Source organism: Hoplias malabaricus, chromosome 2 (assembly GCF_029633855.1).
Source record: "Hoplias malabaricus isolate fHopMal1 chromosome 2, fHopMal1.hap1, whole genome shotgun sequence".
NCBI classification, from domain to species: Eukaryota; Metazoa; Chordata; class Actinopteri; order Characiformes; family Erythrinidae; genus Hoplias; species Hoplias malabaricus.
The window spans coordinates 43,754,427-43,774,174 of record NC_089801.1 but is presented as its reverse complement, the minus strand read 5'-3'; the positions used below and the strand labels follow the sequence as shown (position 1 = coordinate 43,774,174).

At 40.1% G+C, this 19,748-nt stretch overlaps 1 protein-coding gene across 8 annotated transcripts in view; it reads right to left on the bottom strand.

Annotated features, from left to right (window-relative positions):
* fat1a (FAT atypical cadherin 1a) overlaps nt 1-19,748 on the bottom strand; it is a 105,497-nt gene that overhangs the window by 67,402 nt on the left and 18,347 nt on the right. For all 8 annotated transcript variants that reach the window (XR_010800288.1, XR_010800287.1, XM_066659801.1 and 5 more), the window contains exon 3: nt 5,095-5,409. Coding sequence is in view for 6 of the 8 variants with exons in the window: in XM_066659801.1 (XP_066515898.1) it covers nt 5,095-5,409 (315 nt within the window). In the remaining 2 variants the exon portion in view is untranslated. The remainder of the gene's footprint in view (nt 1-5,094; nt 5,410-19,748) is intronic.

Below are 19,748 nucleotides of genomic sequence, written 5' to 3'. Positions count from 1 at the left end.
AACCTCTTAAGAACAAACATCAAAACACCACAAAGCTTGAGAGAAACAGAGGTTTAATACCATATCACTCCATAATACGTATGTAGTGCACTATGTAAATCATGACATTAGGGAGCCTAGATCTTAATAGTGCATTATATATTTCTAAACAACATCATTTATATTTATTCATACGTGGAAATCTGAAATCTAATGTTACCTGAATGAATTCATTGTTGTTTTATGACTAATGTAACTTACTATATAGGGATTGAGGTGCTAATTGAATTTCAGTGAGAGACGCTTATGCTGTGTTAAAATCAGCGTTTTTGGAGCAAAATACTGTGCTAATCAATATGGCTAGCAAAGCTTCTCAAAATAAAGTAGTCCATTACAACAAAGCATGGCAAAGCTATAGTTTATTTGGTCAGCTTTAGCTCAAATTAGAACACCTCCAAGAAGCTCTGGTTTATTCGTGTACACTCTGTGCCCTTAGTGGCACAATGTATGCACGAGTTGGTGAATAACTCAAAGGGCTGAGCCATGCTGCGAGCCGCAGTGCAGCCTTAATTTTAAAGTGGTCACTGAGTGCTGATATTCTGAACAATAGTGTTGGCCCCAAGTGTTCATGTTCATTCAGATATTTGTTCGTTGGGTAGTTATTCGGTTTCTATCTTTGAGATTCGGATATTCCGTTTTTGGATAAATGTGGCTATCGAAGGCAATACTCCACTTAACCCACATTCACACTTTCCAGCAGTAAAAACAGTGTTCTCCCTACTCTACCCATATTCAGGCTCATCAAAATAAAAGTCTTTGTGCAAATGAAGTCTAAAACTCAGTCATATAAAACAGCCTAAGATGTTAAAACAACACTTACAATGAAGTGAGGTGACGCTACAGTTCATGTGGTCAGCTTTATGCCTGAAATTAGAGCGTCTCTGCTCAAAGTGGTTAAACTATGAATACTATGTGCCCTTAGTAAGCAAGCTAGTTAGCAGGTTAGCGAGCATAGGTAGCAAGCAAAGCTGTAGAGGGGGATATTAAAGCAGGGGTTAGAAGCGGATTTTGTCAGTGACAACATACACTACCCCACACTCTGAATTCGAGTATTCACAGAATATCCTGGTCGAAGCTCCAAAGTCCTAAAAACGGTACTTGGGACAGTCCTAATGTATTATTAAGGTGTTTATTATTATTATTATTATTATTATTATCATTAATATTATTATTATTATTATTATTATTCATAATAATTTATTATTATTAATTTACATATGCACCCTTCAAAAACCAACAGATACAATTCATCTACACAGAGGAAACATAACTGAGCATGCAGACATTTTCTCCATGCTTCTTCACCTTATGTAATCTTTTTACTGCCCCATAGTGGCCTGGAGGTATCAGATATTGCCTACTACACCCATTCCCTCTGGGCCATCCCCTTGAGGTAGACTCACTCCATGGAGTGTAAACTGGTACAGTGAGGTACTAGCTAACAGAATCTTCCTGTTGTTGCTCATTGTTGTTGCCATGGAAACAGCCACTCCCCTTCAATCTGTGTTGTAATTGGTTAGCTGATAAGCAGTGCTCCATTTTCCTGGCATTAAAGAAAACTAATTTTTTACTGAATGGCTACTTCCCACTGCACAGGATGAAAACTAGAAGAGGACACAGGGAATAAAACACGGCATGAAGGTGGTTTAAAAGAAAATGTATTCATGGAATAAACTGCACACTGTGAGGGGACCCTCCAAAGGGCTTTACTGCAGAACTACTATTAACCCTTAGATGCTGGAATGGGTGTGTTTATATGCCTAAACATTTTACATACGTTTTACTCATTTCATATGTTATTCCATATTTAATTTGAAATTTCATTCTTGTTTTTTTTTTTTTTATCACGTTTCAAAATGTTGAGAGTTCACATAATTCTCGCTCCCTATTTTAAAAATGTTCTGTCTCTCTGTCTCCTTTCTTTCCATCTCTCCCTTCCCCCATCTATCTTTATCTGTCTACATCTCTCTCTCTCTCTCTCTCTCGCTCTCACTCACACACACACACACACACACATTCCTACTCTCCTTTAACTTCAAAACACACGGAGGAGCAGGTCACCTCAGTCTTCAGAGCTGAAAGTGTGGGGACGTGTGTTCAAACACTTTTAATCCTGTTTACTCCCACTCATTCTCCTGCCCTTGTGAGGTCTCTCTCTCTCTCTCTCTCTCTCTCTCTCTCTCTCTCTCCCTCTCTCTCTCTCTCTCACATGCTGTTTTCAGTAGATTGGACTGTGTATTCATACTGAATCCATGTGTTTGCATTAAGTCTTCTCACTCACAGAGAGCTCAGTCTTAGAAGTTGGTTGTTTTTTCTCAAGTCAAACACATTCAGTGATGTTGAGGTTTGGGCTGTGGGGCAGTCAGCCCACTATTCTGAACAGTCTCTTTGTTTGATTTGTTTTGAATATGTTTTGAATATGACTTTATTCAATAATAGAAGTCTCTTTGTTGCTGGTGGATGACAATGTAAATTCTCAATAAATAAGAATTATTTTACTAGATTTGTTTGATAAATTTGTTTATCAAACTACTAGATAGTTTGATAAATAACATATTATATCTATAGCAACAAAAAAATGTATCTCCTTGTTTTAAAACTCCCATTCATGTCAATTTCGAATAGATATTTAAATTATGTATAAACGTTTTGGGAGAAGGAAAATCATTGTTCAGATTGTGTCCAGTTGTTTTCCACAGCTACCACCCAGGATGGATGCAGACATGGGTCATTCAGCCCTAAACCATGAAACTGTGCTGTAACACACTGTGTTATGTCTCTGTGGATGAGTGTTTGGGTGGGCCAAGCTCACGCATAACACACCCAGAGTCAAAGTCTCTTAAAGGGAAAGTGCAGCATTAAGTGTCCTGTGAGTTTAACTCTATTTTTTGCTTGAGTTAAGATTATGATTACGCTACGTAATCCTGCAAAATTATTTAACTGCATACAAGATGCATAGGGCTTTATTTACAGTTGGATGCGCAAATATTTTCTACAAGTCAGTACTCAATCTCTGTTAGTGTTTTGTTTTAATCAGAGTAACAATGAAACACAACCCATATGTGACTTATATATGCACTTGTGATATCTCATCGAAAATGTGGAGTGACATGAACTGAAAAATTATTATTTTCTGTATTTTATGAATTAAACTAAATTGATTTTAAATTTCATTATATATATAATAATAACAAAATATATATAGTAAAGGGTTAATGTATCAAGAACTGAATTTTGCAATGTGAATTTTAAAATACGGCAGATTTACTCTCATTGCTGAGGTGGAATGGCTTCTGAAAACTATTCAGATGCCTTTTGCCCAGAGATCTCTTATCTTATTCCTCATTTTCCTTACACAAACACACACACACACACACACATTCATGTTTTATTAACTCACAAAAGCGCTGCTCACAGAGTTAATATTCAACGACACCAGCTCAGAGTTTTTATTTAATTCTTCCAGATTTTCTTTCTTCTCCTTTCTCTGGAGAGAGTCCAGGACCAGGAGTGAGAGAGAAAGAGAGAGAGTGAACACAAACCCATATTTGGCTTGAAAACACACATCATGCTACTGCTAGTGAAAACAGTAGTTTAACTGAGAGACAGAGAGAGAATGAGAGAGAGAGAGAGAGAGAGAGAGAGAGAGAGAGAGAGAGAGCACACACCAGGGTGGGCGAGTATGCGGGAGCCGAGGGCAAACCTGGAGCGACTCCCATAGACCAAAAAAAAAATAAATTCCTCCTAAGGGCCATTTTCTCAGACCATGATTTAGTCTGATCTCAGGCGGAAGCACAACCTGTTTGAATGGAGGGGTTCTGTGTGTAAATCCTAAATGAACAGCTACGCCCTTGGTCTCCACAGCCATCCGCTTTCAAGAAATAATAACCTGTTTTCTGACATGGCTGACTGCTGTGTTCAGCTACATGATGAAGTCTGATTCATTTGTAGATCTATGTAAGTCTCACTGTTTAAAAACACTTCTTTAACATCTATACTATCTTGGAAAACCTGCATGGGGTTTCAGGGGATGTATTCATGGAAAAGACTTGACTACAGTAGGTCAGCTAATTTAGCCTAATAGCAACAGCTCTAAATACAGAAATACAATATGGACCTCATATAAATTTACAAAGATTCCAGCTAGCTAGCGCTTTGCTAACAGGCTTCTATCTGTAAATACAAGTTCAGACTTAGCAAAGGAAGAGGAGAAAAGAAAGGATTCTTGCAGTAAGGTAACCTGACCTGACTTCCAAACCTTGAAAGAGGCAAAGCAATGAGGTTTTCGAGGTTTCTCTCTCTCTCTCTCTCTCTCTCTCTCTCTCTCTCTCTCTCTCTCTCTGTCAGACACACATACTCTGAAGACCTGTTAGTGGTGCTGTTAGCATTGAAGCAACTCTACATGAGAGACGAGAGAGAATCATTTGAAGAGAATAAAATATTCATCACTGGTCCATTTACAAAAGAACATACTCCCATAGCTGGGAGAGGGGTTGGGGGTGGGGGGAGGGGGTGCAGTTGAATGCTAACTGACAATCACGCTAGCAATCTCAGTGGATCATTTTAGAATCTCTCTTGCGCTCTCTCTTTCTCCTCTGTTTTACTCTCTGTCTTTTCAGCAGTTAAGATGCAGACTGTGTAAATGAGCTCTAATGAAGATTGTGCTGAGGAAAATGAAGAGGAAGAAACGGAAGAAAAATAAAAGAAGAAAAAGCCACAGATTGTAGGTCAGACTGTGGTGAGGTTGAAGCCACACACACACACACACACACCAATCCCACATTTTCAGGAAAACACCTAAAAGCTAATCATTACTGTGCTTCCTAAATTAAAGGGTATATCAGCGAAAATACTAACATTGCTAATATAGACAAAGAAAAGTAGAGTTAACATTAGAAGCACTGCTCTTCTTGCTTTGAGTCATCAGTCATTCAGAAGAAATGAATGAACTTGAATGTGTTAAGCCTCACTACAAATACTACAAAAGGTCCAAAACAAGGTCCAGTGCCTCTGCAGCAAGGGCCGATGGTAGAAACCTCCCCCAGCTTGACTCACCTGTTTTGGGGTTGATGCTGAAGAAGCCCTGTGGGTTGCCGCTGGTGATCTTGTAGCTGAGTTTTTCACTGGACTTTGTGTCTGGGTCGAAAGCCTCAATCTGGATGATGGACACATCCTTGGGTGAGTTCTCAGTGACGGATGGGTAGTAGACGGGTTCTGACGTTTGAGGCGCATTGTCATTAACGTCCTGAACCTCGATGTAAACTTCCACGAATGAAGAGAGGGGCACCACACCGCGGTCAGTGGCATAAACCGTCAGCCAGTAGTGTGATACTGTCTCATGGTCCAGAAGCTCCAGTGTACGAATCACACCTGGAAGAGGTAAAGCGACAGTGTTAAACATATTAAAGGTTTAAACATTATATACTTCTAAATTCCTTGCTTTTTCATTCTTAGTTTATCATTTCTTCTGCTGTTTGTAAGAAGAATGTGAGAAATAATGCCCCTAGTGGTCCACCTGAGAGTGAGTGAGCAAGGGATTGAGTAACACTTGCATGTTATGATTCTCATAAACGCAACTGCATTATAAGGAATAAACAACAGAATGTCTGCTTGCCATAATGCACATTTTCATCGTTTTACACTGGAATATCATGACGTCTTAGTTCACTTCTTCCAGTCATCTGTAGTTTCACACAGTAGGAAGTCGTATTCAAGTTTGCCAGTCCACCTCACAAGACCCAGAAGTAATTTTCTGCACATTTTAATGTGGAAAAACACTTTTTTGTCAAAAACTGACATACTGTTATATCCAAACATGAACCTAACCTGGGTTTCCTCTGGGTGCTCTGGTCTCCTCTAACAGGCCAAAAACAGGTGTGAGGGTAGGTGGATTGGCTACTCAAAAGTGTCCGTAGGTTTGAGTGTGTGAGTGAATGTGTCAGTGAGTGTCGCTCTGTGAAGGATTGGTGCCCCTTTCAGGGTGTGTTCCCGCCTTGCGCCCAGTGATTCCGGGTAGGCCTGGACCCACCACAGCCCTGAACTGGATAAGCGGTTTCAGACAATGAATGAATGAATGAATGTTATAAGATCAAAATCAAAGTATGATGAACAGATTTACCACAGTGCTCATTGTAATCTATTTCTTGCTCATGGCTTCAGTGCAAAGTTAAGGAAGCAAACTTCACAAACATATAATGAACTGCAATGTCCAGTTTTATGACCCAAATGAGAGCTAGAACCCTTCTTAGAGAATTTTACCTAAGGTGAAACTGTGAGGTAGTTAATAAGGACATATAGTAACTATAATAATGAAACAAATTAGCATGAAATAAAAATAGACTATTCCTTTAAAGTTTTTGTTTAATTCTTTTTAATGCTTTGAGCACAAGGCCTTGTGGAGTGTCCTATACTCAGCTGTGTCAACATGGTCTATTCAAACCTCTCTCTCACACAGACATCCAGGAATGGGGAGGGGCCAAAAGCAAACAGCAACCTGGCACACAAGTGTAATATATACTGGAGACAGGCGAGAGAGTGTCAGAGAGAGAGAGAGAGAGAGAGAGAGAGAGAGAGAGAGAGATAAAGAGAGAAGGGAGTGTGGGTAGACTTTGAGCTTCCTTTGTACTCATTTCTTCAAAGCGAACTGCAACTATGGCGTAACTCCAACATGAACTTCCATAAAAGACCGTTCTATTATACACTATGCTTTCAAAGGTTTGTCCACACCCCTTATTGTCCTTATAATAAGTGAATTCAACTGTTTTAAGCTTTACTCACTGCTGCAACATGCAGTCAATTGCTTATCCAGCTTATATAAACATCACAGACAAGACATGCCCAATGCCAACTCTCTGGCAGAGAGGTGTAAAGCCCACCAATGCTGGGTTGTGAAGCAATATAACTGTTAGCCTTTCTCCAACGAAAAAACTCTGGTTGTTGGACCAGTTCCTTTCAGGATTCCTGGACCCATGGTTCTATCCAGCAAAACGATTCCTCCTGTGTTTCCACAAGTTTTGGGGGCGCTGTGCAGGCTTGGTTCCAGTCTCGCTGTGCCGAATTCAGCGCCAGAGACAGAAATAAATAGAGCCAGAAAATGTCATGGTTTGAGTTCTGAGCATCCTGCTGAGCTTGTGAACAGTGGAGAAATATAGCCAACATGCCTCCAGTCTCTCTGAACACAGTCCCAGAAACACACAAGGAGCACTTTCCTGTTTTTATTTCCTTTTGTTTATTTATATTATTTGCTGCAAATGACCCGTCCAACTCCACTGCTCCATAACACTTTATTTGAAACTCTGACTTATAAGTTTCTTAAGCCCAACAAGCCAACAACTGTAGTCACGTTTCAATCTGAAGAATGTACTATGCTTTGATCCCAGGTGGAATCTAATTTTTCTTTTTCAAAAGCCATTTTATGTTTTTGGAAACCAGTCAAAGGATTCCAAATTAGGTTCACAAATGAGATTCGATCCTGTTCCACGCTGGTAGAAAAGGGCTGTGCCTCCAATTGGTTGAGACCAATACAATACCTTTGGGATGACTTTGTGATCAGAACTCATCATCACACTTATGACTAAATGCCATCAAATCCTAACAGCAATGCTCTGACATCTAGTGTATAGCCTTCCTAGGAAAAAACATTCATACCCTTCATCTCAGACAAAAATGCTGGACAACAACAGTCCAGAAACTTTAAGATAAATGGTGCATTGGTCTGTGATAAGAACTAACCTCGCTTGAACTGTGTGAATAACTGATGGCTATCAGTAATAACCTGGTGAGCTCATGCTCATAGAGCAGGGTGTGGGTGCTATTGTGGAGATGAAGGCACTCCCTAGTCAAAGTGTCCAGACACCTGTTTACCAGAGTCCACAGAAAAACATTGCAGAAACCACTCAGAAGAATGATTCCTCTTGTGAGTTCAGGAATTGAATGGCTCTACAACTAAATGGTTGAACTTAAGGTTCCCAAGAATTCTAGGTATCTGTCAAGAAAATGGTCATTCCCTTTCATTCAAAGATTTCGGAATAGCAGACCTGGAAGATCCTAGCCATTGTAATTCCACACTTACACACTAAATTCACAGAGGTCTCTGGATGCCTTCTTGTCCAATATTACCTTTGAAAGGCAGGGTATTAACAGAGAATTTCTGACCTCTGTTAAGGCAGTAAGAGCTTATATTCTTCTGGACAAGTGTTACATTAAATGTTGGAAAACAGCAGTCAGGATTTGATTGCATTCATGTGTGTATTGTGCAGCTGAAAGTTTTGCAGCTGTAAGCTAGCCACTACTGACTGGCAAATTTATGACAAAACAGCTAGAATTCAAATACTACTATAACAATATATATGCACAAGTCATTGCCAACGGGCTCTGGGTCGGTTTAATTTTTCAATGCATTGTGAAACAACACTAATGGCACTTTTCTACTTCACGGTACCTAAATTAATTGACTCAACTCGCATTTTGTTCCCTGATACCTGTTTATTTTCCACTACCACAGCTGCCCCTGAAATATAGCTGGTGATGTCTCAAAACCATGACTCTAACAGAAACAGTAGGCTTTGGAAACCACAACAACGGCAGCGGTAATATTAAGAATTCTTAACTCATTGTGTATTCATATATTTGTTGTTGTTTGGGACTGAACACAGCTCTGTCATCAGTTCAGAAAGATCAATAGATTTTCTGCCTTACTTGTTGCAGCGTCCAGCTCTTTCGTCCATCAGCCACCAATTCAAGGAGCTTTTGAACCTCTTCAAAAAACACAGTGTAATTTTATGAGCTGCCTTTGTGAGTTGGATAAAAGCAAGTGATCTCTGCTGTAGCTTGTAGGTTTACAGATGAATGTCTGCATTGCGTGGTGTACAATGACAACTCTCTCTGGCCAATCAGCACTCTGCAAAGTTTAGCCATCATGGTTTAGTCCCTACTCGGCTCTCATGGAACCTCAAAAGAGCATGTACTAAAAAACTTGGTTCCAAGTATCAGGAACCAAATTTAGCTGATTAAAAAGCAGTGCAGTTTTGAGTAGACTGCTGTAGGCCCCATACAGTCGAAAAGTGCCATAAATCACTGCTAGCTGTCTACCTCTTTGCACTGTAGGATACAGTGGGACGTCATTAATGCTAATGTTCCAGTGTCCCCAGGGTATTTCCTAACAACCCTTACAAAAGTGCTAAATCCCAAGCAAGTATCCCACACACTTTACAAGTGCTTGATTTGGGACACATCCCAGGTGTGTTTTCACCTTTACCATGGAAAGTGCATAATTATATCAAAGATCCACTACATATCTCACAATTGGGATCTGTGACATTGCTGCTCTTTGTTCCAGAACAATCAGGTTTCATCACGGGATCTTTTTCTGAGAGTATTTTTGAGTCTTTTGTGCTGCTGAGCTCTGTAACTTGATGACCTGCTCCACAAGTCGCTAACTGCTAACTCGCTAGGACTCGAATTCATCCCTGGGAGGGAAGAAAACAAGAGAAAGAGTGAGTGGGAGAAAATATGACCTTACGGAGTTGTTTTATGGAGCTCTAACACCAGATCTCCTCTCACTCATTTGCTGATTTAGGTTGCTTGCAGAGGGTTTGCTGAATTAGCCTCAGGTGGTAACAAAGGGAGAGGAAGTAAAAAAAGACTGTGTCAGTTTACACTTGCCCAGGGCGAAGTACAGACAGGAGAGTGTATGGTGGCCCACAAATCAAAGTAAAAACAAAAAGTAATTCAGCACTTTTTGTAAACATCTAACAGGAGAATATCCAAAAAAAGAGACAAGAACTCCAGAGAGAGAAAAGGAGACAGACTTTAAGACGACAGAATTTATTTTCCATTGCCCCTTGGTCCTCAGCTTGAACACTCATCTAGATGACACATATCTAGAGTTTTGCTCATGACGTCCTCTACACAGCTGGAAAGATGATGACTTCATATGTCCCCCTTTTCTCTCACACTTTCCTTCTGCCCTTAATATCCATCTCTCTATGTTCTTCATCCATTCTTTTTCTACCTCCCTTTGTCTGCTTTTTTCTACCTGTCTACGTTTCACCCCTTCCCTTCTTTTTCTCTCGCTTTTGACTTTCTCCTCTCTCTCTCTCTCTCGCCTTCCATCTATCCCCTGTTTAACACCCTGCCCTCCAGCAAAGAGAAAATAACAGGGTGTAAGAGTAAGACTGGTGTAAAGTCCTGTTGTTTTCAGAAGCTGTCATGGCCGACTATGATGATAATGCAGGGCTGAGCTGGTAACCAACAGAATTATTGGATTATTTGTTTTACCTTTTATTATTCCCAAAAAGTGTTTATCAAATGCATCATGAATTTTTGTCCAATTTCCCCCTCATTTATTAGTTATTGCTCATTCCACATTCAGCACTTTCCTAGCAACCACTTGGAAACTGTTGAAGTTGCTTCCATCATGAAACGCTAAACTGGTGGCACTAGAGTTCAGCACATTTGGAAGAGAACACTAACTGTCTTGATCCTTTATGCCAAATAAAAGATCCTTGCATTGGCTTGAATTTTGCTAAGTGATTGGGAGAGGGAGGGCCAGGAAACTTTTATACAACTTGGAAACAAGCAAAATGAATCAGCTTCAGTACTTAAATTAGCCAACCAGTGTCTCATGTACATATCACATACATAAATCACACAGTAGGGCGGCACGGTGGCGCAGCAGGTAGTGTCGCAGTCACACAGCTACAGGGACCTGTAGGTTGTGGGTTCGATTCTCGCTCCGGGTGACTGTCTGTGAGGAGTTGGTGTGTTCTCCCCGTGTCTGCGTGGGTTTCCTCCGGATGCTCCGGTTTCCTCCCACAGTCCAAAAACACATGTTGGTAGGTGGATTGGTGACGCCAAAGTGAGTGTGTGTGTTGCCCTGTGTACACCCTCCAGGGTGTATTCCCCGCCTTGTAAAATTATGCGTGGTAGTTTTGCCACCGCTGAACCAAGTAGGTACCATGAAATGGAACTGGTTCCATAAGGTCACAATACTCAATACCAAGTGTCAGCTAGAGGGGGTACAAAGCTTTCCAGCAGCAATGGAACTTCACCCAATATGTTTGGGATGAGCTGGTGCTACAGACCTAACTGTCCTTTATCAGTACTTGACCTCAAGGCAGAACGCTGTCAAGTCTTCAGAGTAATTTTCCAACATGTGGTCTAAAACCTTCCCAGATGAGTAGTTGTTATGGCAGCATTGAGCGGACGAACTCCTTATTAACACCCCTGATTTTAGAAGTGATGTTGGATTGTGTGTTATAGTGCAGCTCTGGGTGGATCAGTGTTAATCTGCTCTTTGTTCTGGCGAGCATTTTTGGCTGCTCTTCAGTTTCAGGGCTTTAAATACGCTCATTAATCCCTTTCTGAAGGAAGAAGCCCCAGGTTTCCTTAACGCCACCCCCCCTCCCCACAAATAAATAGGCACAGACTAAAGCAGCCTCTTTACGATTTAAAACCTCTTATCTCCAAACAAGCTCCAGATGTAATGCCGCTGACTACAAAATAAGATTGAGAGGAAGCCGCTTCGTGTCGTCTAATCTTTCCAAGCAGCATTTTGTGTGTGTGTGTGTGTGTGTGTTTGTGTGTGCATGCCCATGTGTGTGTGATCCTGAGCCACTCCTTCAAATGAGTAGTTGTTAAGGAAGTTGTGAAATCTGCCCCGGGGGCCTAGAAAACGATGACAGAATAATCCGACAGGTCTCTCTCTCTCTCTCTCTCTCTCTCTCTCTCTCTCTCTTTCTCTCTTTGGCCCCAGGCTCAGACTTTTCACGGCCCTTGCGTCGCTAACTGAACACTGAAAGAGACGCTCACACTGATTCAACACAGCTGACCTTGCAAAACTGTGTGTGTATGTGTTTGTTCTTGCCCATTTTAATTACTTTGTCGACACCAATATCACACTCTTATGCCAAGCTGACCTAGCCACTAACTGGTAGTGTGGCAAACCCAAGTGTTGTAAATCTCATAAGTTAATCACATCAATTATTATTGCTTTGAAATGATTCAATGGAAAATAATTAATTATCTATAATCCATACAAATCTTAATATATCAGTGAATCAACTCAATTATAATTATAATTGTTTACAAAGAGATTCACTACTCCACAAAATGGTCATTTAAAAATGCTTCTAAATCACAATTAATTTAACATAGAATCAAAACTAATTTTATTTTTATTATTAGTAGTAGTAGCAGCAGTAGTATTATTTGAGAAAAGTATAATTACATTTCCAAATTTCAGACCTCACCATGAGAAATCCCAAGAGACCACAGTTTAACAGGGTTAAGACTTTCTTAAAACAAATCATTTCAAAGAATCAGTTCTGTGGTTGTGGTTCTTCAGAAATGATTCAGTTCATAATAAATTCTTTACATTGGCCAAATTTCAAATCAATGGTGATTCTTTTGTAAATCATGATTCAATTCCATTGCAAATCTTTATTGAATGAATCCAGGGGTGTGTTTGTAATGGCTCCCTATTCATTATTTCCTGCATTAATCACTATATAGTGCACTATTTTAGGGAGTGTAAATACATTTTAAAGAATCATTTGTTTGTATGTGATATGGCCATGCTTCCTGGTGGCTGAGCTGGATGTTAAACAGGTTTTATGTAAAAACCCAGAGAATGAGAGAGGCCATAACCATTGGAATGCTAAGTGTGTGTTTGCGTGTGTGTGTTTGTAAAAGAGAGAGAGAGAGAGAGAGAGAGAGAGAGAGAGAGTAAAGTGGACAGGGTTGCTGAGCCTCTCTTTTCTTTCCCAGTGGGACACACACCGTTAGCCTGTTATTTTCTCTCTTTTTCGCTTCTCATTTAATGAGACAGAGGCAGTATTGGCAGCAAGTCACTGAGAACAGTATTAAACTATATGCACACACACAAAAACTGTGGTTTTACATTTATAACACACACACATATAAACATAACTTAATATTTATAATACTTAACATTACAGATGAGATTATGCTGTTGAACTGAGCTGGTTGAATTTTTTATATTGCAGTGTAAGCTAAAGTTCCTAACCATTCACAGGCTGCCAAGCACTCTTGACAACACAACCTTGAACCCTGCCCCCCTTACCCCAAAATGGACTGGACCTTAAGTTAAAGAATACAATCGCAGTTTTAATTGCAATTATTATATGGGAGAAAAACACTGTTAGGAATTACAGGATAGTGTATCAATGTGGTTGATCTGAATTGTCAAGTCATAACTGGACAAAAATTAATATATAAATAAAAACGATGGATAAAATCCATATCCCTGGTTATTTCTTATAGACAAATTCTAGAAAAGAGCAAATATGAGTACACATCCAGAGACAGTCTCTCTCTCTCTCACACACACACACACACATATATATATATATATATATATATATATATATATATATATATATATATATATATATATATATATATATATATATATATATATACACACACACACACACACACACACACACACACAGACAATGTGTATTGCGTACAGAAATCTGGCATTTGCGCTGAATTAGAAAGCCAGAAACAGATTAGCAGGGTTGTCAGAGGAGGATTAGGTAATGTAAAATCCTGTTTATCCCCACACTCTCATTTTCATAACACATGAAAAAATCCCACTCAATATCATCTGCTTCTTTTTCTGGCAGCGGCTCAAAGAGTAATAAAGCAACGATAACTCTAAGCCTATGCTCCTACCCAAAACCCACCCTGCGTCCACAAACCAAGCCAGACACAAGTACATTATTTTGATGTTTAAAGTTCCATTCAAACACATCAGCAGTGATAATCCGTTATCTGATACTTCATTATTGCAAAGGTTTTTGCAGGAATATTTTCCCAAGCCATAGCAACGACACACCACTGATTTTCTGCTACCGTTACAGCTCCCCTGAAATGTAGTTGGTGTCTTCTTTCATCGGCCACTGAACCAAAGAGTGTTAAAACCTTTTCAAAAGACCATGGCGTAATTTTATGAGCTGCCATTGTTAATCGGGTAAAAACAAATGTGATCTCTGCTGTAGCTTGGAGATTTTACAGATGGCAAGTTTGTGCTGAATGTCTGTGTTGCATGGCATAATAACCCTCTCTGGCAATTGATGCTCTGCAAGGTTTCAACGTCACGGTTTAGTCCCTGCTCGGCTAGCTTGGAACCATGACAGAGCAGGGACTAAAAAACAACCTGGTTCCAGGGACCAAAACTAGATTAATCTGGGAAACTGGCACTTAGATCATGTGGCTCATCCATGTCTCTAGCTTGACACGGAACTGAATGCAACACCCAGTCTGCATTCTTATCACCAACAATTTTCAAAGCTAAGTTATACCCAAATAAAAAGTGCATCTATATTATAGTGGAGCTGATAAAACAGACAATATGGTAGTTTTAATGTGTTGGCTCATGTTTGACTTCTCAGAAATACATATTTAATAGTTTCAATAGTTGATTGTTTTGATTTTTTTTTTCAGAGAGAAAATCAAAAAGGCCATTATTGAAGAGTTCCTAAAATACTTATTTATCATTATTTCTATGCTACTGCTCTGGCAATATGTGAACATGTAGCAGAATGAATGGGAAAAAAGAAGTAAAGTTGAAAATTGGGGGCTTAAAGAGGGCCAAGAGCTCAGCTACACACACAGCCCTGGTCCACATGCTAGAAGTCTGACTACTTGGCTTTGAACTCACCTGTTATTTTTTTTTATTCCCCAGTTTCTCCTTATCATGCTTTTCGCAAAGCCCCGGGCTCACATGCTCGCACCAAACTTTCCCAGCATTTTTCTGTCTCTCTCTCTTTCTCTGTGTCTTTATTCTCCCTCTCTCAGTCTGCAGGAATAGCTTGAATTCCTTTGTCAGAGCTTGGGGTTTTAGATGGGCACCCAAAGCTAAGCTTCCGCTAGCCTTTATCCTCTCTCTCTCTCTCTCTCTCTCTCTCTCTCTCTCTCTCTCTCTCTCTCTCTCTCTCTCTCTCTCTCTCCAGATTTCCTTCTGAGATCATAAAAAAATTCCAGGGCTTCATTGTTAAAACATATATAAGCATTAGCAAAGATTTTATTAGCAAGAGGCCTTAGTGCAGTTTTGCTTTAAAAGAAAGCTATGATAATATATAAAAATGATATGAAGAAAAAAGCTAGAGCAGGCTGTGGGAAACACTATAGGACATTCAGGAAGATTAGTGCTAATGATAAACTTGATGTTCACATTTAATCTGACTGGGCAAACTGAGTCACAACTGAAGGGATCAGATCGGAATTAGGTTTAAAATCAACTACAAATGTTACTTGAAGTCAACTGGAATAAATTAACTTTGCTCACACAGCAGAACATCTGTTCTGACCGAATGGGATTAAACCACATGTTTGAACAAGACAGCGTGAAGGAAATCACAAAAACATACATATTTTGTGTCATAACTTTCACCAAAGGAAAATGAGCACCCGTGAGGAATATTTCTTGAACTAGACTGGCCAACCCCACAACCTGCTAACCCTATTGTATGAATCCCATCCGGCACTGCTGAGGTTATCAGCACTCAAGTGTGGATTGAGGAAGCGGTTATCAGGCCAGTGCCTGATGACTTTAACAAATATGCACTTCGCACAAAAGCCACCTTATCTGGAGAATATCCTGCATGGGTGATTATGGGATGGCGAGCCTCTGGAGTCAACCCCAGCTTCTCCACGCTTCGCTGGGCCTTCTGTACACAGCCAGCACTGCTAAAAGTCTAAGAGCCCCAGAAATCGCAGGACCCAGGGGAAAACAGGGGAAAAACCAAGGGTGGAAAAACAGACTTGATTCTCAGACTTAACAATATAGAACTGTGTCTCGTTCCACATATCGCTGCTCATCTTATCATGATAAGAGAGGGAAAAAGTGAAATGGTGGGAGAAGTAAAACATATCCCCAAAAAGGGCATTAATGGATAAAAAATCCTGGAACCCTAGAGTGCCAATAGTTTTTGAACATCTGCATATCCAATTTAGGGTATAAATATGAAGTTTGTCCCCTTCACTTCTACTGAGTCGCTATACCACCCCCCTCTAATAATGACCTTAGGCTCACATGCTGTTGTAGAGACTCCCATAGTACTTAATATTTACCTATGGAGAATTTATAAACTGTGTCCACAACAGTTGCTAGTTAAAAGAATTTAATTCACTCACTTTATGGTGGGTCTAACTTATAGACATATAGTGCACATAGGACAACAGGGAATCCATGAATATACAGAGTCCTTGACTGACGAAAATCACAGAGACTAGTGTGGAAAATTGGGAATTGGGAGAGGAAGTTCTTCAATGAATGAAGAGGAGTGATGCAATTAGAACATGCCTGGTGGAAAGCTGCCTTTTCATCCTGCTGTTTCTTCCGCCAACTTTAGCCGGTTACTTCCAGTCGAGAGGCTCTATTGGGACTTGCCCAGACATGGCATATTGTCCCAAGCAGCCGCTATTCGCTTGGATTATTTTAGGCTTGAATCTGGCCCCAGCCTCTGGACCCTGTCCTCCGATAACAACCGCTTGTCTTCTGCTATCACAACATTTTTATGAGGCATGAAATAACTGGCCGGTGACACACGGCCGCGAGGCATATCTGCGAGGCCATAGCGTTAAGAGTGGCACTGTGTGCTAAAGCGCCTTTTTCAGTGCTCTCTCTGCAAGGCTGATAAGACCAAGAAGCGAGGGAGTGTGTTTCAAAGGGCCGTTTGAGTTGACATTTTAAGAGTCCAACATTTTTTCTCTTCCCTTTCTCTCTCTCTCTCTCTCTGTCTTGCACTTTCTCACTCACTCTCTCTTCTATTTATAAGCCAGTGCTCCTTGGGAGTATTTCTGCAAGGAGGGGATCAAAGGGAGTTTTTTAAATGTGGCAGGGTGGAGGGTGGCACAGCAGTAAAACACAGGGAATAGGAAAGCCACCCGGTTCAAAAGCCAGATGTTTAGACTCTACACTCGGCTGCTAATTACATCTTTTATACGTCATTACAACAAACACCAGTGTGCACTTATCCCTTGTCTGGAGGCCAGCTGCATGGAGCCCCTGCCAGCAAACACCGGCACTATTGTGACGCTCCAAGACAAGCCAAATTGAATGCATCCTGAGTAGGGGAACGGCTCTACGAATTTGCCAAGATATCAAGGCAGTTTTTTTTCCATATCAACCATTATGACAGTTCATTCCAGACTAAGAGTTAATGCTTTTATGCTATGTTTGATGATTACAGCTTTGATCAACCTACACAAAAGAGTCTGGACTGTGAAATAAATAGCATTTATCTTCATTTCAGATCAATTTGGCTTCCAGGGGGAAAGTTCTGCCTCATCCTCGGTTGCCTGCCAGTTAGCTTTGATGCACAGTCACATACACTTTGAGAAGAGATGCATCACACTGCTCTGTCCTGCACCGGCAGTTAGCGCAGAAGACCGCCATGTTTACATCCAATGTCGCTCACTTCACTTTTGATTCTCGTTATGGTTTTGAGACAGTGACATTAAAAAGGAGCTGAATAAGCTCAAACAGTAAGCGATGCCATCTTGCCATTGCACTCAACCATGGCCTAAGACAGCTTGTGGATATCTATTTTCAAGGTAGCTAGTTAGATTAGCAAGCAAGAAATAGACTTTGGCACAGGGAAACACCCAAAAATATGCAGCTCTGTCCAATGCCTTTTTTCAGGTACAAAACTTATTTTCCTTCAGTTAGCATTTCATAGACTGTAGAAGGATAATGGATATCAATTTAAGAGTTAGCTAGTTAGATTAGTGGATAATAGGGTTGAAAATATATACAGGGTTGGACTGGATGAATTAGAAGCCGTAAAAATCTCTGAAATGCTCCACTTAATTTCCCACACTCCTTTCCTGCAGTTAGCCATTATTTGACTGAAGAGGGAATGTGGAAATAAATGTAACAGCTAGCTAGTCATGTTAGCAGAAACTAGGATTGAGCATAATTTACATGGATGCCTTGTGTTTGGAGTTCCTAAAATTTCCTAAAATAAGATCTTAAATCCTGCAGCTCTCCAAACCTTTTCAAACAGGTTTAAACCCACAGTCCCCAAAGAAAAAACTGTGGACATCATAGTTAAAAGCTAGCTAGTCAAATTAGCAGAGGATATGTTTGAATAAAAATATGCATAACTCCACAAAAAAAAAAGTTTCACTGAACTTGCTTTTGCTTCAAAACACGATGAGCTCAAAGGCTGCAGAGGCACTGTTGACATCAATTTAAGAGTTAGCTAGTCATATTTCCGGAAAATATTCTTGAACACGAACAAACCAGCAGGTTTAAACAGACTGCCTTTTAGACTTTGGCACAGAACTCTTCTTTTTGTTGCTTTAATGAACTCTCACACACATTCATATCAACACGATTGGCCCTTGTTAGCGCACATTACCATGTGAAAGAGTAGTGGGATGCAGCATGTGAGCAAGGTACCTTAAAACCCAACTCCTAAAATCTACAGATTTTAACAAGGAAAAGTGTGCTTTTCATTTGGCGCCCTGCAATCAACTCCTGCACCCTTCACATTCCTGAGCTCCGTCGCCTGAGCAACATGAGCTAAGCAGAGACTCAGTGGAGTCGGTCACATGGCTATTTGGGGAAAAAAATAACATGGAGGAATAACTCTCCAAGAGATGGACTGGGGTGTGCAGACTGTGTGGGGGTATAGGAAAAACAAATAAGGAACAGGGCAAAGGTAGCAGTCCCAGAAGCCAAGAAAGGTACTTTATTTATTCTATTCACTTCTCCTTCAAAAAAAAGTGAACATACCGTGCTGGTATTGAAATCAGCTTCCTTAAGGTGCAGACACTTTGGACACAATGTTAAAATGTGAGTTGTGTAGCAGTGGAACTGTGAGAAACTGTTCTCCAGGGTATAGGAGCTCCTATACAATGCCTTTGTTATCCAGAAGGAATAATTCAAAATCATTATTCAACCTCAGAAATGTTTATGCAGCTGAATGACATAAAATCCTCACAGAAGTGTCCCAAAAAAACACTGTGAGAAAAGTGTTACTAAAGCAACCAGGGGGCATATTTCTGATTAACACCCCTTAGTTCTGCACTGTCAGAAAATGTGTCACTGTGATGGTACTTTTTGCTGTCTCTGTGGTTGCACCTTTAGTTAGGGAACAAAATTGTACCTTATTCTATTATAATTAGATTTTTAACAGAAGAACAAACAATTAGTAGATTTAAAAAAGGGTGTTGATTTCATACACTCAGCTTAATCTCCCGGACTTTTATTATGTTTTTTTTTGTTTGTTTGTTTCTTTGGTTTTTTTTGACACAGTTCTATAACGAAAACTTACAAATATCCAACTCTTTCTGGAGAAGAGAATGTAATGTAACTGGACTTTTAAACACTTTTGTACCTTTACAAGTACATTTACACTCTTTGTACCTTTAGTGAGAGTAATGTACATCTACTGTACCTTTATTTCTGAGTGTGGAGAAATATAGAATAATAGAAAATACAAAAATAGAAACATTTGGCCACAGACTGTAAATAATGTATATGATCCCAGTTCTTTTATGGGTTTTGGACTTAATTAAATTAAATTATGACTGATTCTCAGGGCTGTCCCAAATACCATTTCTAGGACTTCTGAGCATCAGAAGAGATATTGGTGAATATTTGCATATTCAGGTACTGAGGTGGTGTATATTAGGGATGGGCGTGGGGGGGGGTGCTCTGTCAGGCCGCA